At 36.8% G+C, this 23,729-nt stretch overlaps 2 protein-coding genes across 2 annotated transcripts in view; one reads left to right on the top strand and one right to left on the bottom strand.

The window, feature by feature from the left end:
* LOC146157196 (uncharacterized) overlaps positions 1-4,359 on the top strand; it is a 42,404-nt gene extending 38,045 nt beyond the window's left edge. The window contains exons 29-31 of the mRNA XM_083388114.1: positions 134-1,143; positions 2,288-2,494; positions 3,377-4,359. Coding sequence (XP_083244240.1) covers positions 134-1,143; positions 2,288-2,494; positions 3,377-3,649 — 1,490 coding nt within the window. The 3' untranslated portion in view covers positions 3,650-4,359. The remainder of the gene's footprint in view (positions 1-133; positions 1,144-2,287; positions 2,495-3,376) is intronic.
* A 2,448-nt stretch (positions 4,360-6,807) lies between these two features.
* LOC146157197 (glutamate--cysteine ligase catalytic subunit-like) lies at positions 6,808-22,699 on the bottom strand. The gene is made up of 15 exons (XM_083388115.1): positions 22,547-22,699; positions 21,811-21,920; positions 21,343-21,459; positions 21,210-21,275; positions 19,418-19,534; positions 17,340-17,398; positions 15,648-15,853; positions 13,573-13,706; positions 13,052-13,173; positions 12,242-12,354; positions 9,930-10,127; positions 9,242-9,413; positions 8,715-8,776; positions 7,849-7,969; positions 6,808-6,977 (listed from the first exon to the last, which is right to left on the bottom strand). Exons 1-15 carry the CDS (start codon positions 22,697-22,699, stop codon positions 6,808-6,810), a joined length of 1,920 nt encoding a protein of 639 aa, XP_083244241.1.
* Positions 22,700-23,729: the final 1,030 nt, after the last annotated feature.

Genomic DNA, 23,729 nt, shown 5'->3' on the forward strand with positions numbered 1-23,729 from the left:
ACACGGTTTTAATGTACACGTAAACGATTGCCAACAATATAGAAAAAGTGATTAAAAATAACAGCTTTAAGTGTGAACGTAAGCGACGCCGTAAAGCCGATTATTATTAACAATCCAAAACCTTTTTGTCTAGGTTTCACCCAACAGATGTTCAGACCAGAATCAGCCGGCCAAGCATTTTCGCACATGCAAGGCCAGCAAATCAGCCAGAGCCTGGTGCGACCACCATACTATCTACCACCCGACCAGCTCCAAATGAGGCAGCAAGCAAAGTCGTCAGATGGTCAACCAGCGAAAGCAGACCATCCACTGCACCAGACTCCTGCTGGTTTCAACCATCCTGGTGTGCAAAGGGCCTCGCCGCAGCACCTGCAACACCAGCCGATGGTGTTCCACCCATCGCAGCCTGTACACCATATTCAGCAACCAGGCCATTACCAGCAGCCAGCGGCGCACCATGCGCCACAAGCTGTTCCTCAGCACTTGCAACCACAACATACGGCCGGGCACCAACAAGCACCACCGTTACTCCACCATCCGCAGCAGCAACCATCACACCAACAACCATCACATCAACAATCATCGCACCAACAACCAACACACCAACAACCAACACACCAACAGCCATCTCACCAACAGCCATCTCACCAACAATCATCACACCAGCAACCAACACACCACCAGCCACCACAACAGCAACTACCACAACAGCAACTACCACACCAGCAACCACCACACCAGCAACCACCACATCAGCAACCACCACATCAGCAACCACCACACCAGCAACCACCACACCAGCAACCATCTCACCAACAACCATCCCACCAACAACCATCCCATCAGCAACCACCACACCACCCTCCCCATCCGCAACAAGTTCACCACCAACAGCCACGCCAACCATCCACGTCGCAACCATACCCACCACAGAGACCAGCGGTACAAGAACCATCGCACCAGCAGCCTGCCCCACAGCGTCAAAGCAGCCAGCAGCAGCTGGCACACCAGCCTCCTGAAAGAGTCCCGGCTCACCAACTGGCATACCGACCACCGAGCGCACCAGAACAACCAGTGGTGCCCCAGTCGAGTGGCGATAATCAGGGCAAAGAAGCTCAGGCATCGCTGGAACATATTTTCCAGGTATTTTTATTCTCAAACTTGTTGAATTATTCACCTACTAGTATTCCAGTCAGGATTTGCTCGATTTCAAATGCGTTTTATGCGGTGGTAGCCATTCAAGTCGGACGTCGTTTAAAATAAATAGTAAGTCACTTATACTTTTAGGGGCAACTTTTCTGATTGTACTAACTTACAAAGTTAGTGGTTCATTCAAGATAATTTTCGTTCATTGAGAAATGAGCAAGACAATGTTCACTAAAAGTCAAACATTTACGTCAAATTTTATGAAAACCCAAGTTTATTATGTACCTCATCGTTGTAATTTAGAAAGATTTTTGATTAATTCACAAATTTGTAAATCATTAATAGAGCTGGTTAAATCAGTCTGAATATTAATTCATGCTCACTTAATCAAACATTTACTCAACATCGGATTTCTTTAAAAGTTAAATGTAAATTAAACGTGCACTGTGTTCTTATTTGGTAGAATTTTTTACTAATTCGAACAATTCCTCTGGGGAACCCAGACTTAAAATGTCAACCCTCAGTGAAGCAAGCGTTCGGTCGGCGTAAAAAAATCCATAAAAAGGGAGCATCACTAACTGTTCTCTAATGCTCGCTAAGAAAAAAAAAATAAAAAATTTGCCTCGCTTCAAATATTTAACCTACAATAACTCACACGGTACGTTGCTTTTGGTTCTACTGTCATTTTTTCTTTTAATTACTACCTAACAGTTTACGTTTTTGCATTGTTTTTTTTGTTGTTTTTTTCAAGAGACTGACAATGCTTTATTTTGTGGCGAAATATATTTCTCTTTTAAATAACTAGAATTTATTGATGACTGACTTTGACTAAGACAGAAAAGTCTAAAGAATATTTGCTCCCACTTGAAGTAATTGTCGTGATTACGCAATATATAAAAACGCTACTTTTAAAAGTAGCTTTTCTGATAGCAATACCTCACAAAGTTTGTGGTTCATTTAAGACAATTTTCAATCATTTGAAAAATGAACAAGACAACGTTGACTAAAATTCAAACATTTACGTCAAACATTGTCGTCTTTTACGTGTAAGACCAAGTAGATATCTTCATATTTTACACATTCAGTTTGTCAGAGAACACAACACTAATTATAACTGTTAAACTGGTGTTCCCTTCCACAGCGCTACCCGGTCGTATGGCAGGGCAAGGTGGCAATCAAGACCGACTTTGCAGCCGTCCAAATCCACTTCGTCTGCGGCAACGCGAACTTGGCCCACGGCGGACTTCCCAAGACCGTGGAGGACCAGAGCGGACTCTGTGTCCTTCGGATCGAAAGGCGGATGCGACTCAATCCCGACCAGCTGGATAGTCTCTCGGGCAGAATGGAGGTGAGAGGCAGAATTGAACAACCGATTTACTTTTGTATTTTTTAAATTTGATTAGAGTTAGGATTAGAGCATTTCAGCTTTTTCGAAATTACATTGCAATTAGAATTAGAGCATTTTAGTTTTCTCAAATAAGATTAGAATTACCGAATTATTGAAAACAAAAATTTAATTTAATTTTTTCTTTCGATTAAGTGACTAAAAATACCCTATCCGAAATAGATTAGAATTAGAGCACTCAACCAATTCACAAAGTAGATTAGAATTAAAATTAGGTGCATTTTGCCCTAATTCATTGAAGACGAGAATTATCTCCAAGACTGAGTGAGCTAAGTTGGGAGAGTCCGCATTTATTTATTAAATTAACGTCTTCGGCCGCTGATTCTATTAGCAGTGTTTAAGTTTTGGTGGAGTCTTACAGTTTGTGAATCTTCGTAATAACAAATAAAATCTTGAAAGAGTTGAGTGAGGATAAATCGTTAGATTGAAAAAAATACGTATAAAACAAATAAGAAGAAAAAGGAATTGAGAGGAAAATATTAATCTAAATTTTTTTTTTCTTACAAAGGTTAGGGTAATTATCTTTTAAAACCTCGCTGGAAGCGGTTTTATAGTTTGATATTTGATATTACAAAAACCTTTACTAAAACAAATGACAGAAATAAACTAATTTACAAAAACTTGCATATACAATTATTTACATACGTAATACTATGATCATAGTAAGAATTTTTTTAATCAGTTATATCAAAAATTGTGGTATGTTATACTATAAGGAGGTAAAGTTATCAGCCTGAACTAAAACTGAAGCCAAACTTAAAATATTGCTCGGTATCTTAGCTCCCACTTAACCACCCTTCAAATGAACCTACACCCTTCCTATAGAGCGAGAACGATTTCTGCATGCTGCTTGCCCTCCCGTGCGGACGCGACACAGACGACATAGTACGACAGACAAATGCATTAAGTAAGGGATTTATCGACTACCTCAAGCAGAAGCAAGTTGCCGGGATCGCCGACAAACCAGGAGCCGGGGTCCTCCACATCCTCGCTCCGAGCAACTTTACCAGCCAACATCTCCACGAGAGGGCGCCCGACCTGCTCTCCAACGTCGCCGACATCCACCACCTAATGATCGTCATCACCCCGCCCACCTGAACTTACGTCACGCGTGACGTCGTGGTCCGCCATCTTTTATATGACGTCATCAAACCATATATGACGTCATCAAACGTTATACCCCGATGTGTGTGACGTTATCCAAACTCCCAGCTCGCTCCTGTTGTGACGTAATTAAACTTGTGACGTCATTTGACTCGGACGTGTGTTACGTCATTAAATCTTCGACTGTATGCAGTCGATGAACATCTCGTGATGTCACTTATACCCTGTGTCCCGTGTCTTTTTTTTATGTAACCAGCACATTGCTGATGACGTCATCACTACGTTGTTGACTCCTAAAATCACAACATCTAGTTTACCTTAATCCAATAATCAGCGGATTTCATGACGCCCTACTTTTGCAGTAAATGAGCTTTTGACACAAGCTTTTTTTGACGTCACACCCGCATTATGACGTAATTTCTTGTTTTTATAGCGATCATTTCATTTGTTCCACATTGTCGGTAGCTAAAAGTTGTTGTTCTACAATCCATTTTCTCGCTTATTTATCGCGTTGTTTTTTTCACGACTTTCCGCTAACACTTTTATTTGTTGCTGCGATAGCATTTTGTGTCAACTTTAAGCGAGGCAGAGGTGCATCTCGCACTCGAAGCCGTGCGTTTTGTTTTCGTAGATTGGCTACAAACAGTTGTTCGACGCTTTTGTTTCTGGCGCAATTGTCGTAATACAGGAGCAACGGTGCTGTGTCCTGCTTGTGTTGGTTTGACGTCATAGCGAAACATTGAATTTTAATCAGGTGTTTGTTTCATGTCAATAAATCTCCACTGACGAACGTTGGTCCAATTTATATCAGCAGATGTTGCCAACTTGAAAAAAAAATGGGAATATACATCGAACCACTACGTAAGTGGTCAGCTGTAAGCCGCGGCCCAAACAGGCCGCGGGCTATTTTTTATTGTTTCAGTTTTATCAAATAAGTGTGTTCCACGTGATACCGTACATTCATTGTACTGTATTTTTACCAAAATGTGTATAGCTGAGATTTTTTTTTGGCTTATTTTTCATGATAGGTTAGAATGGTACTGCAGACCGAATTATACATCAAGGCTGTTTAACTATGTAAATAAAGTATATTTCGCGCTTGACCCAACTTTCGTTAGTTTTAATTTAAACTATTCAGCCAAAAGGCGCTATGCATCAGACTTAAACAACTAGATAATTCTAGTCTTCTAATTCTTAGAATTAGAGCAAAATGCGGCTAATTCTAATCTAATTTATGAATTGCCTGTGTGCTGTAATTCTAGTTCTAATCTAATTCGGATTTTTCCAAAACTGCTACTTTGTCCAACGGCGTTTTTAGACACTCAGTTGAAACACAGAATTTCAATTAAAACTCTTTGGTTGGAACGACTTGTATGTAATTTTTACAGTCTAAAAAGGCTTAAAAATTAGCACACACATATTTACCATTCACATTTTTTAAGAATAAATTGCGATTAAATTAAATTGGTTGTATGTGATTCTAGTTGAAAGTTGTTTTTTTAGGAATTCGGTAATTCTAATTCTAATCCAATTTGAAAAAACTCAAAACAATCTAATTCTAATTCTAATCTAATTTTAAAAAGCTAAAATAAATCTAGTTGTCCAAGTCTGCTATGCATACTACAACACAATGGTCAGCAAACTGTTTTTGCGATCATTTCTCTGTCACAGGTGTACCACAAAACTTTGCAAGTTGTGCCGTAAGTTCGTTAGAATATTTTGTTGTTGCGCTTTCCAAAGTTACTGTCTAAATACTCAGTCCAGGTAGACAAGAAAAATACACCAAGGCAGGGCTAGGCTATACGTTCAGATAATAGGGAAGGTTATTTAAAAATAATAAATTTACGCGTGCCATGTCCTAATGTAAGTTGGAATTTAGTATCCTTTGTTATTGCTGTATTTAACAGCATAATATACACCAACCGGGCAGTTTGTTGTAGTGTTGGCGCCCTTCTAATGCCATCTTTAAGTGTTTTCTTGCCCTAACGTCAAGACATTTTGTAACTATATACGTTGATGTAATAACATAAGATAAGGAGTTTATAATATACATTTAAATGATCGTTTTACAATTTTAGGTAATCTAATTAATTTTGTTGGGAAGGTCTTCTTTACTTTTCCTAAATTCATAACTAGTATTAAAGAAAGAAATATTTTATTTGTTTTTTTAGCGCATTTCAATACTCAATACGACTTTTCATTCAACGCAATATTTTTGCAGGTTCTAAAAAAACAACAGGATTGAATGCAGTAGAATGTTAGATAGACGATCCTGTATTTTTCTTTGACATAACACGTGTTTTAAAAAAGCAAATAAACGGTACAAAAACGGAGAGTTGTTCTTCGTTTTTTTGCTTGTGGAATAAAACAAAAACATTTGACAGAAAATGCATTCAAAACTCTTCAAACTTCGGACAGCACCCGAAAAATGTTACTCATCATTCGTGTGTCGACTTTTAATGTACACACACGTGTCCGGCGAGGGCACACTGGTCATAAAAGTCGATTAAGCCAGGGTTGACTCAGCTACGGCCGCCAGGTGAATTAATACCGACCGCGGAATTAATTTCTCATTGAAGAAGAAGTAGCCTACGGTCGAAATGTTCTTCAATGCAATTCAAAATTATTTTTTTATAAAATAAAAAAATGACGATTTATTAAGGCTAGTTTTTATTTGATAGTTGTTAATATTTCCTTTGTTTAACGATATCATCAAATTATTAGTTTGATAGAAAGTTTTTTATCCAGCCCGCTATTATAATTCCAAGCAGATATCCGGCCCACAATAGGCAGGTATTACAGTTATCCGTCCCTTTGTGAAAAAAAGTGTGGTGACTCCCAGATTAAGCGATCGCTTTTGTGCCTCAGCTTTACGTGCAACTGATGAAATTCAACTCGTACGTGGAAAATATACAGATGTGTATAGCAAACCTAGACTATTTTGCTTCTTAATGTCTCGCGGGATCGGTTATCTATAACGACCACCAATAAACCTGAGCTTTTCGTATATATTTAAATAAGCACGGCAAGGAAAAGCTATATAAAAGCAATGTGTAGTATGTTTGAATTATGTACAAATTTCAATCAATTAACATTTAAGACTCTGCTAACTGAGCCTTAAAACACTTATACTCACTAAAACAAATATTCTCTCAGCATGAAAATTCCTTAGAAAGAATGTTTACAACTTCGCCTTTATCAAAGCTATCAATACGCCGCAAGAGGTCGTAAGCGATCGAGTCGGTGACGATTGAATCGCGATTGTACTCCGTGTGTGAAGTCACAAAGTGACGTGTCCACTGGGCAGCCGTCATCAGGGCGCCTTTGGGAAAAATTGGGACTTTTAATAAAGAAAAAACGTGAATAAAATGCTTTTCTTTTTTAATTGCAAACCAAATTACCACGTCTAACTGCAACAAATAAGAAAACTAATATGTTTTTTAATGCTTAAATAGGCTAAACATGTTTTAAACTTCTCCACTTTCAAACATATGTATCAAATGGCTTCCTAAAATTACTTTCAGCAAAAAAGCTACTTTTTCAACTACAGTAAAGTGAAACTGAGATCAGAAATTGCTGTTTAAGTATACTTCGTACAGTAAAGGTTGCAATTTTTTGGCATGAAATAGATTGGTTTCTTAAAACACAGGCAATTAGAAGCATCGCGGTTTTAGTTCATCGGAGTGCGTTTTATTTTCGAGTTAAGTTTTATTTTAAAAGCCTAAGTCACCAGGCTAAGACAAATTCTTCTTTCCCTCAAGACCGGAGTTAATTGTGCTGAAATCATACCAAGATGCAAATCCATCGATTTTATTTAACATAACCATTACCGTGATTAATTTCTACACCGATTGTCGAACGTCTGTAAACCGGAATTCAGGAAATTATAGGATTTATCTTCTAGTCGAATAGTATTGCAATACTGAAAGCAGTCGCACACCACTGATATACTGAAATTTTTTATAGGCAAAAACTAAAAATAAAATCATTTGGTCATAAAAGAAAAACCAAAGTCTATACCCATATTTATTTAATATTTTTTATGATTTTCAAGCCTATACCTCACGGACAACTGCCGGTTTCCACTATAGGGAACAGGTGTCAAAAAAGGAGGGGAGGCTCTGCGGTGCGGTATTGGGTATAAAGGGCCTCTAGATATAATGAATAGGTGTTTACAAACAAATAGCATTTACCGGACGCCTTCTTGCTGATAAAGTCGAGGTATTCGGTGATTCTGCATTTCGCTTGGGGCTCGATTCCCAAGCTGCGTAAGTAAAGTTGAATGAGCGGAATAAAGCCTGGAAACTCGTCGACCTGTGGAAACAACACAAGCATCACATGCGGTTTGAAAAAACAACATTTTTAAAAGAAAACCTTCGAGGCAGTATGTCGGCTACTATGGTCATAGTAATGTGTTTAATTTCGGGTGGGGTAACCGGTAACGCACGGCCTTAAAGGGCCAAAAAAGTAATCAAGGCGTTAAGATTCAGTTTGCAGATATTAACTTGCAGTCATTTTACAAAGACTTAACGCCAAGTTAACTGTTTTGCGAAATAACTAAGTCCAAGCCAAGTCATTTATTAAGTGCAAGCAAAGTCATTTATCAGCAACAATCCTCGTCCATGTCTTCCTTAACTTTCGGTTTAAGTCCTTGCAATACCAAGTCGAAGTTTGTAGTATTCAAAATGTATCTTTAAAGCTATTTAAATTGCTAACCTCTTTCGTTTTGATTAATCTATTCTATAGCACCACAGCCATTAAATCCAAGCAAGTCTAAAAAAAGTAAACCTGGTACAACCCCTACGCTTGAAGTAACAGGCTGGTGATCACGCAGAGACAGCAAAACGACCAAGATCTCTATTAGATTGTAATGAAATGCGAACTGGCCGACAATAAGCGATTTGCCTAGTTTTAATGCCGAATCAACAAAAAACAAAACGTCATGAAGTTGCAAAAAAGCAATTTTTTAGCAAAATCGGCTTTATTAACGTTAATACGTGATCTCATTAATAATACAAATATTTACAAAATATTGCAGGAATTCAGAACCAATACGTACCGCGCCGTTTACAATGGTGTTGATGGATATCTCATGGCACATAACCGACATGTTGTTAGCTTCTGTAGAGAAAATGATTGCAGTTGATGCAACAGTTTTAAAGTAGTAAATGCAGCATTTTCTTAATGTCTATTCTTAATGAACGATTATAAACCTTGTTAAAAACACGAAGGAACGCCAGCACGTGTAGAGATTCTTTCCCAAATTTGAGGCTTGCGCCAACAGGAAAACAGATCAGTTCACAAGTTATGTCGTAACGTTTCGCCACAAATCAAGTATTTTTAAAACGCGTGTTTTCTAAAATAAATTGGTGTGTGCATATCCAAAAAAACGTTTATTTGGTTCAAACTTGAAGAGGGTTTATCTTGAAAGAAGATTCGGGGCAAATGGCACATAAATGGCTAACACGCAATCACACGAAAATTAAAAAAAAATGCATGAACGCTTACATTGCATTTATCTAGTTTTAAAAGGTTATCAAAATATTTTCTTTAACAGCAACATAGTTAACTGGAAATATTTTTTACCGCAGGAAAACTCTCCTCTGTCGACGTTCGTGTGGTTTAAGTGTTGACTTGGTTTAGAGAATAGCAGGGCACAGCAAGCGGGTGTATCCCTCGTGAAGACCTTTCGGCGGAAATGGAAGAGTTTACTTTTCACCGCGTTGTTCCCGTGAGCTCGTTTCATGTTCTCGTGGACCTGTGGACGTTCTCTCGCTTTAAATCCGTTTTAAATTTCTTCGACTCATATTTGATTCGACGAAACTTGAGCTTCGCTTTAATTTCTCCTACTTACATTCGCTTTTATTTTAAATTTCGCTTTATTATTTTACAAAATTACACATATTCGCTTTATTGTCGAAAACCGCGGAACAAAATTGGCGATTTCTATTGTTCCGGCGAAGCAAATTGGAAATTATAATGGGATTACAATGCAAATTCCCATTACAATACCCAGCTATATGATACCTTATTAACGATTGAATTTTGTCGATTTTATATATTCGCTTTATTGAGACAAAGAGTTGCTAACGTACAATTGAAATAGATATGACGACGAAAGTGTTTTGGTAAACCTAAAAAAATGATCTTTATTCTTTGTTTTTCGTGCATTTTAAGCCAATCCAGTGCTTTTAAATATTATAAAAGGGAAACGAAAAAAAACGTCTCTGAGTATTGTTTGGAAAAAAAACACTCTAAAAATTATCAAACGTACCAATGACATGGGAATGCGAAAGTCCAGCTTAAAGGCAAGAATGACCCTGGTCAGTAGAACGACAAAGATAACGAAGGCTGCGTTCTCGAAGTCGGTGAATTGCGATTCCATAACACGAAACTCAACCCGCCAGCCCATGGCAGACTCTGACACTGGAGGCTTAAAGCGCAACGATTGCCAAACGGACGACAGGATGTTCTGAAAAAGAGGCAAAGTTTGAATATGCTGGTTGTAGTATAATCACGTAATGTAGCAGGCAGCCTTATAATGATTTGAGTCAATGGCTTGACTTAAGAGTGGGTTTAAGTGACTTAACTTGACTTTAGACTTTTGGGAAAAACGACTTAAGTTGTTGGACAAAAAACTTGCTTTCAAAATGTGTTTTTATCAAGCATTTTTTTAATTGGTATTGATGTTAAGTTTTCCTACAATTTACTATATTGGGTTTTCGTTTTTTTTCAGGTGAGTTATTGATTATCATAAACTGACGAGTTGATGAGTTCGTTGTTTATTTAGAAAGACTTGGCTTGGACTTCAGTCATTTCAAAATATCTTGTTTACAACACTGCTTCCATATCGACTTGCCCTATTTAAAATTAAAAAAAACAAAAAAACTAGTGAGTAGAGCGACAGGCTACACGTGGAATGCTAGAGGTCGTGATTTTAAATCGTAGCTCAGGCTTGAATGTTAGGTGACCATATGCCCTGCTTCCAAGTAAGTCCTTATCCGCTAGTTGATTTTTGTGCGATAGCTTACTTGGCCATTAGGTGTTGAGACTCTAAGGATAAACGAATTTTTACTACGTTTCGGTATTCCGTGTGTTCGTCCCTTCACTTACTAACACTTATTACTACATCTTTTTCAACCTAGTTGTTTCTTATATGTTTGAGAAAAACATGTTGACTTCACTTTTTACCTCTGGTTCGTATGTCCGAATTCGGACATGTATTAGAATAACCACGATCTGTGAAATGTTTTATCAGCAATAATTTTACTATTTTACTTGGCCAAGAAAAGATTCAAGCCCCCATGAGAAAGAAATGGGACAGACATTGTGTTGAGTAGTAAAGGATTTTTCGCTTAATCTAAGTCTGCAAACGAAATTGTACTTAAAAACTTTGTTTAACTAACAATTGGCAAAAAGCGAATGCGCTTTATTGATTTCGCTCTTTAATTGGAACAACAAAAGACATCGATGAGATACTTTTGTGTAGCCATTTATATCAAACAATCGAACATACTGTAAAACTTTAAAATGATGCCCGATTTTGTGTTGACCTCCTTGTTGACAGCGATTGTCAAATTTGTATGTTTTTTTAGATTTTTATAATTGTTGTCTGAATAAATTTTGTCGCAGTTTCTCGTTGGCAAAAGATTCTTTCTAAACCTTCCTTATCAACGATATCAGTAAGACACGAAAGAAATGTCCTTTCTAACTTATAAATACAACTATTTAAAAAAATGCGTGATTTAAAAAAAATTGGACTATTTTTAGAGGCAGTAACAAAGTTTGTAAAACACACTTAATCGAATCTATGTTTGAAACTAACCAATAAATCTTGGCAAAAAGTGACTCGAAACGAAACAATTTAAATACGTTCAACTATCAAAATTGAACAGAAACACATTCCTGAAAATAACAAGGAAACTAAAGAAAAACGCAACATTTTTCTAATAACCGTTTAACCAGGGGTTCCCAACCTTTTATACACCGTGGCCCCCTTTGAAAATTTTAAGAAATAAATGGCCCCCTTAATTTTTTCAACAGGATGAAAAAATTAGGAAACGGCATTTTAATTAAATAAATGGTTTATACAGTAACCGGTAGTTAGAATAATAAAATGATATAAACACAACACACAATAAACATGATAGTACATTAATTGTTTATTACATATTCAGTTAATGTGATGTTTAAGCCTGTTTTTGCTCTGACAATGTCGTAATTGCTGGTTTATTTGTGGAAAGATGCCAGCCGCATGTCATGTTAAATATTCAAGACACTGCGCTGCTTTGTCTTCAGAAGTAACATTGCTGAAAACCCACATTCACAATAATGTGTTTATGGAAAAGGCAACATCCATGACAATTTCATTAGGCTTAGTGTACGAATGTCTTAGTTTTCCCCAAAATGTAGTCAAACCCTCTTTTTCAGAACTAAATCGGATTGCCGTCTTTTCTTGCGGTTTTAAGAGTGGTGGAGTAGACTTTTCTAAATTTTTTCGTGGCCCCCTTGAAAATGGCTTCTAGGGGGATATGGCCCACAGGTTGGGAACCCCTGCGTTAAACTAATAAAAAAAAGTTGACTAACCTCGAAATGCTCCGTCACGCGTTCATCGTTCTGGTGAATGTTTCCTGAGTACAACATTAAGGGGTCACGAACCCAAAGGTGTGCAAAATGCTGCGACAACATTTCGTCGACGCCTACGAAAGTCAAGGTTTAAAACCAGAGAATAAACCGGTCATTTAATATGTTTTATCAGGTCGGTTTGGACTGGCTCGTGTCATGACACCTACAGGCCAAAAGATAATATAATTCATTTGTTCCGGAAAAGTTTACGGTAATACAGTATAATGTTTATAGCCTATCCTGAAATCTTGGTTCTTGCCAGCTCAGATGAGAAGACAATTTTTTAAGCTTAGATATCAATCATCAAATTTATATGACAATACTGCTTAAAACCCTGGTGGCAAACCTCTTAAATAACAGAAGGCAAATCGTTTTAAAAGCGCGGCAAAGCATTTCGAAATTTCGGCTTTGTAAAAAACCCTACATTGCAAAAAACCCTACAACCCTCACATGGCAATCATCTTAATAAACAGGTGGCAAAAATTCTTGCCCACTCAGATGGAAAGCTGTTTTTAAAGTTTAAGACGTCAATTATCTTGGAAAATATATGAAAATTCTGGTTGAAAACTCAGATGACATAACTCTTTAACAGCAAATCAATTTTGAAGCCCAGAGGACAAACATTTTAGAATTTAAGTTTGTAAACAATCTAAAATTCCAGATTGTAAACAATTCAAAAATATATCGGTAAAATCCTTAAAACATTCAGATGGCAAAAAATTCTTGAAAACGATGTGCCTCCAATAATGTGTTTGGGATATTGAACATTACCTGCGCTTGTAAGCGTTTCCTTTGTGTCCTGGTCAATTTCGATTTTAATGTCATTAAAAATTTCCGAGTCTTCCGAAATATAGCAATCAACCGAATCGCACCTTGACTTGTTGATTATGTGTCTGCAAACGTTTTAAAAAATAAAAAAATTGGCTTAAAATGACTGATCGAATTGTTTTAAAAAGGTTTGTATATTATAGAACAGTTGTTAGCTACGCTTAATTTTACATGTCGAAACAGGATGCAAAAATGAAAACAAATAAATTTAGGCTTTGAATAACATAGCTTTTACTAATCGACCGATATAATTTGCCGTGAGATATTTTTTACAATGTATTTCATTCGTTAAAAATTAATTTTATTTCTATTTCGTTATTTTAGGGGACATACTAAAACATCTTCAATTTTCGCCAGTCGGAAAGTCTAATCGCGACCATATTAAATAAGCTAACAACGCAGGGATTAAAAAGAGAGAGAAAAAAGTCAAAAGTATTAACAGCATGCGAACACATTCGTTTTACTTGCAATCCTTCAGAGGCGTAAGGCCACGTTCTTCTGAGGTTCGATCGTCCACACTTTGAGAGATCACTTGCCATCTCTCATCTATGTCCGATAAAAATCCACGAAATATCGGCGACGCGGCACTCAAAGCCAGCTGTTGAAGAACCGTTTTATTATACTATAATAGTTTAAGCAGTAGAAATAATACCCAGATGCGACATAGACGACCAGTGGTTATTAATTTATTTTGGCCGCGGCTCAGCTAGTGGCTTTACCTATTGCTAGTAAACACCTAGTCTCAAAGAAAACATTTTTTCTTAATTTATATTAAAGCAATTGAAAAAACTCGCCCCTAGTATTGGCTGACATCTGTTCGAATATACTGTAGGTTGATTCAATATAGTTCAACCGATCAATTCGAGCACGATACAAAACCAGAACAGAATAAAAATCAAGTACTCGGCCCAATTCCAAAAGTTAAAATTACCTACTCTAACCATTTACCCAACCATAAACTCTTGCCAAAATCACTTATCTTACTTGTTCAAACCTTTAACCTTCTTCTCAATTTTAAGTTAAAAAATCGATTAAAAATGCACAAAAATCGTTTACAAAATTAAAACAAAACTGTAGTGAAATCTTTTAAATTTTCATTTAGTGTAAATTTTTTACATTCAACAACTTTTTAATTATATTATATCTTCAATATAGAGCAATATACGGTATAAGCAACCCGGCAGAATTAATCAAACAGGCCCGGTTTATCGCATTAAGTTCACTTCAAACTTCGTTTTTACTTCAGATAGTCTGATTTAGACAAATGTAATGAACAGTATTTTCTCCATCCATTTTTCGCTTGAGATTTGCAATTATCCCATTTCCTATTTCAGTAATATGCCGTTCTTTGTTAATTTTCTGCAATTATTTTTATAATGCGTTTGAACTGTTTGCACAACATTTTTCTAAACTAACCATTCAGCGTCTCGTTTTTATTTGGCATTTTTATAGTTTTTTGTAACAACTTATAACAAAAATATAAACTAAATACGAAACATTTTCAAGAGTTTTGCATAAACCCGAAAAAATAACTGATTTGTGTTCGATCAATCATCAGTAAAACAGCAAAAACGAGTGGTAAAGGATGCCAAGACACTAATGTGCGGCCCGCGGGTCGCATCTGGCCCGCAAACCAATTTTATCCGGGGGGACGAGTTTCTACATGTTTGGTTGTATCGTAAACACTCTTTCTAGGGACGGATCTAGTCACGACCCTGCCAAATTCGATTTTTATCCTGTTTTAAATACTAAAACTGGAAATTTCTTCTTTCTTTCTCGTATGTATCACGCGATTTTTTGGCAACTTTACAGACAAGTAGCGTCCTCTGCACTTTGGCAGTTTTGCACTTCGAAAGTATTCCGTCTCGAAAATATGAACGAAATACCGACCGTTTTCTAAACTCTAAAATATAACGATTCACATTTTGTCTACCTAATTTAATTAATGCCATGTTGTTTGTGTCTCCCGATGTATATTGTCTTTGCAATATGGCCGTTGTACCGCAAGTAACACGATCTTTAAAAAGCAAAAAAAAAAGATTGTAAGTTTTTTTGTACACACTTTTACGTATTTTAATCTTAATTTTGGGTCAAGGCGCCTCACAACTTAATAAACGCCAATATATCAAACAATGTACATTTTTGTTTGTCCTCAAAGCTTCACTTCCCCCTCTAAATCTAAATTCAAGTTTGCATTTTGAAACAAACATGGTTGCAATTTTTTCTCGATTTGCGCGACGTCTTGTGGCCTTCTTTACATTCGACTTAAATTGCACATTTTCGCGCAACTCCAAACGCAATAACTAATTTCGTTCGAGTATATGAAGTCATGTTACGTGCATTTCTTATCACCCGGTCCGCCACATCATTTTAAGTTTCTCATGCGGCCCGCGGCTAAAGATAAATGCCCACCCCTGTTCTACAGTAATGGGAACGAAAAGATTTTTTTTGTTTTTTGCTTGTTTGTTATCTTTGCTTCAAAACATATTCTATACTAAAGAGCTAGCTTGGTATCGGTGTCGGACATCCACATAGTCACCATAATAGGGCAGACAGGAGCCAGTTGGTCGTACATCGTCTTTGCCTCGTCGATGTTGCAAGCTTGCTGTGTTACTTGTATACAGCTGTTGCCAAACCCCAACCCGGTGCTGTCCATGTATATATGATCAGTTTTTACAGAAGCCGTGGCTTCAGGGTCGCTAAACTGCTCGGTAAATGGCGAAGGTGTTCGTTCGTCTTTGTAAACTGAAACGAAACGACAAAGTTGAGCACCGAGTTGACCTAAACAACTACAGATATTTTTTTCCGAATTAACTTATAATAAAAATCAGAGCCTTTTAGTATTTTTAAATAGTACAAATTCACCTCAGAAAACTGACTTGACTGTAAATCTGAATATCGCCCTTGGGAGCATTTTTGGTAAAAATGGGAATTAGATTAGAACTAAAATTAAAACTCATAAGTAGGGCGATTATGAAAAGTTAAAATTTTATTTTGACCTAAAAATAATTTATTTTGACAAAATTTTGACCTGTTAGAATTACATTGATTTAAATAACCTAGGCGTCGTTATTCACAAGTTTTTTATAACGTATATTGCTCTAATGAAGATATAATACGGTTAAAATGACTTTAAATATAAATCAAATCTATTTTTTTTTAAATTAAACGATAAATTAAAAAAAAATGAACGACCATTTTCAAAATACTGACTATAGTTTTTTTTTCAATTTATTAAACGATTATGTGCATTTTTATTTGATTTTCACTTAAAAAAATTTGACAAATTTTGACCTAACTTGTAAATTTTGACAAAATTTTGACTTTTTTTGACAAGTCAAAAAATAATCGCACTACTCATAAGCAATTCATTATTAGAATCAGAGCTGGGGAGCCACCGTAAAATAGCATTAGCTCCGGCTCCAGCTCCGGAGCCATCGGGCAATTATTAAATGGCTCCGGCTCCAGCTCCGGAGTCGTAAAACTCAATCCTTTGGCTCCGGCTCCAGCTCCGGAGTAGTAAAACTCAAATCCTTTGGCTCCGGCTCCAGCTCCGGAGCCATCAAACACACACCAATGACACCGGCTCCAGCTCCGGTGCCACCACTCAATTATTCAATGGCAAGTTTTAAAAATTGCTTTTGGCTAACTAACGTTGGAGATGGAACAAAATATAATTTCTTAGCTTTAGCACCACAAACTGAAAAATGGCCCCAGCTCCACAAAAATAATAAAAAGGGCTCCGGCTCCGGCTCCACAAAAGTAATAAAAATGGCTCCGGCTCCGGCTCCAGCTCCACAAAAATAATAAAAATGGCTCCGGCTCCGGCTCCGGCTCCGGCTCCAGCTCCACAAAAATAATAACAATGGCTCCGGCTCCGGCTCTGGCTCCAGAGAAAATGCTTAGCTCCGGGCTCCGGGCTCCAGCTCCGGCTCCGGCTCCCCAGCCCTATTCTAATTTAGAATAGCGGGGTAACTAACACTATATATTGCAGTTCGTCGAATTGGACAACTGCATTTTCTATAGCTCTCAAAACCCTATTCGAATCCATCACATTTCGCGAGCTCAATGCACACCAATTCTGGTTAGTCACGAAACGGTAAATCATCAATAATCCTAATTGAAACAAAGAAGGAATGTTCTCTGGTGACAATTGATCATTTGAAATGGTATTATGATGTGATTTTGTACCGTAGCTTGGACTTAAAAAAAACACACAAACAGCAATTACTTGGAATGTTGATGGCGACCTTTTCACCACGCCGCTGGCGAATATTTTGTGTAATATACCTAAAATAAAATGTTGTATTAGCCTTCATATACTCACATAGAAAAATGTAAGGTATTTGTCGCTCTACATATGGCATGGAAAGTGTCAACAGCGTACAGTACCACACAGGATAAATTAATTAAAAAGTACGGTAACCTTGCTTTGGATAGCTAAAAAATTTAAATTGTTTTTGATGCATACCTAATATTGTCAGTTATAACAGCAGAAAGCGCTCAAAGTATAAGATGAAGACTATAGCCAAAGTTATTATTATTTCTACGTCATTTGCTTTATGCAGTCAACAGAGAGAAAATATACTAGACAACACAAAACGGCCTGTGGTATGGTGAGGCAACACCCGATTAATTTTGTTACATCCCTCAGCTAAAAGCGATTAAATGTTGGTACCAAAATTGTCCTAATATTACTCGCATGGCGGGAAAACCTATGTATAAAAAAAACTTATAAACATTGGAAGCAACTATATGTAGTACTAAATAAAGAAAGGTTCAGTAAATTGGCGTCCTTTGGCTCGCACTAAGTTGTCTATTTTTGATCAATTTTCAAAACAAATGCTTTTGTTAGTGTGAAGATGATACAAGTTCGTATCGAAACGTCTTAATCAAAATGCTTTTGTTATTCTTTAGAACTCCATGTGCTATTTTGGGAACCACTGATCTATGCCAAAGCGGTTAAGACAGCCAACTAAATTGTTAAGTACGGGATATCGATCTAACATTGTTCCATATAGATTCTGTTTTGTTGCTGTTAATTAGCCGAAGTCGATGTTGACACAACAACGTTATCCGGTAACTGTAATTTGCAAAGTGAAATTTCAGTTCCTCTGAACCGTTTTCACCTTAACGTTGTTGTGATTTGTTTAATGGCTTACGCGGCACTTGTCATTCTACTTCGGGATGTTCAGTAATCGCCTATTCGTAATGGTTTACCACATAGGATGTTCATGGCAGCCAACTCATTTTATTTAATTAATATTTAAGAATTGACTTTGGCCTGTCTACAACATTTGGATGAACACTTGCTTAGCGTGCAATATTTAGGTGGCTATTGTAATAGTTTGAGTTACTAGAAATTGCAAACATTTTACCGACACGATAACATCCAAGAGAACAAAATTCCTTTTTGAACAAATTGTAGTGAATTAGCGGGTTATACTGTCCCTGTGATTTATAAGCAAGACGTTGAAAGGTGACCTAATTTGGTTAAACACGTGTATTACATTATTGAAACGTTTCACATATAGCCCTTAATATCGCTTATACGAAATACCAATAAAATTTAGCGTTGCTTTCGTACACAAACATTCCTGGCAGATTGACTTATTCATGTACCGAATATTTTAACAGTGTTGGAGACCAGCAGTGCTTCTTAAACTTTTTTAGTTTTGTTCACCCCTAGCATCTAACTCCAGATTTCATTCACCCTTGTCTCATAATGACTTGAATGGGACTTAACTTGGGCAACTGATGACTTGGACTGGGACTTGATTTGTTGTTTTTGCAAAAGACTTAACTTGAACTTAAGTTATTTTTCAAATGACTTGACTGGGGGACTTTTTTGAAATGACTTTTTTACAACACTGGATAAAACTATCTCGTCTATATATAACAGCACACCCGGAATATCCGCCCTGCTCGCAAGATATCCTCCATTTCTGATGGTTCACTTATTTACCCCTTTTGGTTGGTTTAACCCTGCAAAATTTTATTCACCGTGTGGTGAACTATTCACCTGATTAAGAAACACTGTTTTAGACAAATTATTTAAAAATGCCCAGTCAAGTCATTTGTAAAACAACTTGAGTTTAAGTCAAGTTTTTTTTAATTAATAGCAAGTCAAGTCCAAGTCAAGTCCTAGTCAAACAAATTATCCGTTAAATTATAACGTCATGCTTTTGAAAACAGTATAACTTAAGTGCACTTAGGTCAATACAATGTTGTGTTTTAGTATATTTAGACGCGTGTATAATATGTAGAAATGGAACTATTCACATATACGAGTGTATTCCTGAAACTTACGAGAACCGAGGATGAGAATTCATTGCTTGATCGGGGAAGAATATGGACCTGGTGATGGGGTTGGATTCAGGTCCTTTAATATCATACGTGGGTTTTGTAAAACCAGGGCACCCCAGTCTGCGTAAAGGTAAAAAATCAAATATCTCAATTTTAAAAAAGTGACTGGCAAATTAATAAATATCTAAGTTATATCGTTTAAACCAGTGCTCCGCGAGGCGTTGCTAGGTGCAGGGCTGCAGAGTCGTTTAAAAATAATCCGAGTCCAACTCTCGAGTCCGACTCCGGCCAAATGTGCCATTTCGTCGACTTCCGAGTCCGGCTGCGACTCTACAGCCTGTATTGCATCTATTTACTTAACTAAAATAACGCGGATATTAAGCACTCCACTCACGGGGATGTTATATAACTGACCCACCAGCAATACATGGTTGAAAAATATCCATCAAATACTATCTGCCTGTATAATTTACAGTTGACGGAAAATCAGTTTAAAAATGTGGTACTGCGCATGCGCACGTCGGACCGTTTAGTAATAGTCAGGAATTAAACAACGGAAATTTACACCCAGATAGGTTTTTTGAGCGTATGCAATAATTTAGGATAATTTGTATCTTTCTTTAGAAAAACTATATTATTTAATTGTCGGAATTTCGTAATCATCTTAGAACAAACCTAATACCCAAGCGACAAGGGTGTCCCAACGATACATTATTGCAGTGATTCTCAATCTTTTATGGCTTACAGAACCCGTTGAAAATAATAAATAGATTTTCGGCGCGGCGACAGGAATTTTCGTTGGGTATTTTACTAAAGTGTCACTATAAATGAACTGGAGCAACACAAGCAACTTAAAACATGTATGAAAATGTCATTTGATATATGGTATCTAATCGTACACAAATAGTTGTATGAAGAAGCTTACCAAGCAAAAAACAGATTCTTAAAAGTTCTCCAATACCTATCGGCAGCCTTAAGCATTAGAAATGGCACACCAGGGCGCCGCGGTTCCCCCGGTTGAGAACCACTGCATTAATGGTTTGAATGATTGTTTTACTATAGCAGGGGTTCTCAACGTTCCTAACGCTCAAGGGTGCCAAAGGATTTCAGAAATCCAGTTTATTTTAATTTTTGCTCTATTGGTAAACTTCTTCATATATTTCGTTTATGTAGGCCTACTATGCAACAAATCGATATTGTTTCGCCTATAGTGTATACAGTTGAGGTGTACTGTCCAAGTAAGCTTACTGTGACATAAAAGTTAGCCACTAGACGAAAATGCTACAGTTCGGGTGCTACAGACTGTTTATATTTTATAAAGGGTGCCGTATTCCCCAAAAGTTTTGAACCACTATACTATGGCGTTACCCCATTATCTGTAGCTTACGCTGAAACCCAATGCATTCCATGCAATATACAATTAAGTTTAAGCATTTTTGTTCCCATCGCCTCTGCTCGCTCTGTATATATTGATCTTAACTGTTGTCTGGAAATACAATTTGAGAATGAATAAGTATAGGCATACCCACTTTTTGAATTTAACTTTTCAAACAGTCTCTCATCTGCTATGTATAGGGCTAACTACCGCATTCTCAGGATTCAAGGGGCTTGAGATTTTTCGGTAATGTCGCCAAAGCGCAAAATGTAAAGATAAAGGAATATATTTGCTTTTACGGCGAGTTTAATCCAAAACAAGTTTATTTGCTCTACGCTGACTTTTATATGCATAAACCTTACTCATAATAAACTATTTAAAATTTTCTAACCGAACAGAACAGCATTAACCATAGCCCACCTCGGAAAAACCGAAAAGCTCATAAGTCGTTCATCAGAGTTCAACAAGCTTCGAACCTCTTCCCGTCTTAAATAAACAAAACAGCAGTAACTTATTTGCGTTTGGACTATAATGTAACGAACAGCGCTGGTACCTTTCCCTCATGTTGGCTTCTACCACGTTCAACTGGGAGGCTTCACCATCGTAAGGTTTACCAGGTGTGCCTTCAATCATGTACTTCCCCAATTCCGGCTGCCACAAAGAATTACACCTGTAGCGAAATATAAAGATCGCTAAAATAACAAACTATTTCGTTTGAAATTTTCGGGTGAATAAACTACGGCCGCTAATGTTCATGTTCTAATTTAACCTTACAAATCAACGATATAAATTTCCACAGTTCAGAGTCTAAAATGGTTGGATTTGTGTTAAACAAAACAGATTAGCCAGCTCTATAAAATCTAAAGCACCCTAAATTTACATTACGACTATCTAATAACCAGCACATTTTAAAAATCAAGGAGCATAGCTGATATCACGTGGATCATCTTTCCGATTCGTTTTTTAACTTGGTATATCACAAAAGTCAAGGTTAAGTATATAAACTGTTAACACCATTCACTTTTTTGATTTCTTTTCTTTTTCTTGTAAGATGGCAAGGATCTCCCCTGCGCGTAACGAAAGCTGAACTCGTCTGTTTTCGTCATCGAAGCTGACGATCATATACTCGACCTAAAAAGATGACACTGCAGCTGAATCACGTCAGTTTACTACATGCTTTGCAAATTATGCAACGAGCCGGGACTGTTATTCTATTAAGCGGGGTTGAGAAACCTTTTCTTAGTCGCGGAACCTCAAAAAGGCATTGTTGTAAACAAGTCATTTTACAAGGACTTAAGTCCCAGTCAAGTCATTTGCAAAATAACTGAAGTCCATGTCAAGTCTTTTTGAATAAATAACAAGTCAAGTCCCAGTCAAGTGATAATTAGAGCAAGTCAACTTTAAGTCACGTCCTCGTTATAAAAATAAAACGTTATACTATTACAATTTTTAAACTAGTACGATTATAAACAACTAAACTAAAAAATAAGAAAACGCAAAATATAGCAAGCGTTAAGTTTTATGTGCACACATTTAAATAAATAGCCTAATTTTATAAAAAAATACTTTGAAAAGACACTTCATTTCAACCCAAGTCATTTGTACAAAAGATTCAAGTCAAGGTCAAGTAAATTTATTTAAAAACAGTGACTTAAGTGCACTTAAGCTATGCTACACTCAAAAGTTTGTGTCACTTTTTTTCAACCGCAACAAACAAGCAAATTAAAATCAGCGCATGCAATTTAGACATATTTAACCTCTTCACCCCACTTAAACACGTCGTCAGGTCTCTGCTTCCAACGTTTGTAGTTGTTAATGAACTGAACGATTCCATGTTTCTTGACGTGATCAACGTACGGTTTTATATCCTTCCAGTCCAAAGGCGTATCATGTAAAGCAAGCAAGCCCATCTTGGTCACAAAATCCCCAATGCTAATATGGTATCTGAAAAATTTCTTATACCTTGGTATCTTTTTTATATAAATACTTGAGTGTTTTGCCTTTTATCGTTTTGCTAGTACAAATAAGTAGCACAATTTAGCCTAACCTTTTAAACCGGGTCGCACATTATTAAGCGCAAATAAGATGATTTTCTCGCATAACGTTATTGTGGTCGTACAGTTTACTTACCCCGCAAAGGGGCCACGGTAAACGCAAGTTGATTTTTTTTTCTTATTTCTTAAAAAATTATGTTTCTAACTTTTTTGACATTTTATGTGCTTTTATATTTACAATTTTTGACGTTCGAATTTATCGTGCGCTTAAAACGCGCGCAATCTATGCGTTTGGTAAACAAAATGGCGAACTTTTTTAATGCCTACATTCATTAAAATTGCATAAAACGGGGCCTACGCCAGAATAACTATTGAAATTGAAGGACAAGTGACCCATCAGTTTTGCGAAGCGATTGATGCGCCTAAATGCTGCCAACGGATGAGTGAAAGTAAATAGAGCGTGATTTTGCTTCAACAACCGCATATCATGTTACACTTCCTTTATCGACATTGATGCCTTGCCTGTGACGTAGCTTACTCATCCTGCTTTGCAACTCCATGAGGTAAATGAATATCCGATGTCGCTTGACGATTTTTTTCGCCAGTGTTGTAACGTCATTTTAAAATACAAGTCCAAGTCAAGTCTTTTTGAATAAATAACAAGCCAAGTCCCAGTCCAATCCCAGTCAAATCACAATTTTAGTCAATTTCAAGTCAAGTGCCTTTTAAAAGAAGTTAACGTTAACAAATTATCAAAATTTGTAACTTGTCCGATTATATGCAATACTTCAACTAAAAAATAACACAAAACGCAACATGTACTATAAGCAATTTGTTTTATGCAGAAAAATTTAAATAAATAACCCAATTTTATAGCAAAAAAATGCTTAGTGAAGACATTTCATTTCAACACATCCAAGTCATGGCTATTTTCTAAAATTACAAA

Source organism: Ascidiella aspersa, chromosome 4, assembly GCF_963924565.1.
Source record: "Ascidiella aspersa chromosome 4, kaAscAspe10.2, whole genome shotgun sequence".
Classification (NCBI taxonomy): Eukaryota; Metazoa; Chordata; class Ascidiacea; order Phlebobranchia; family Ascidiidae; genus Ascidiella; species Ascidiella aspersa.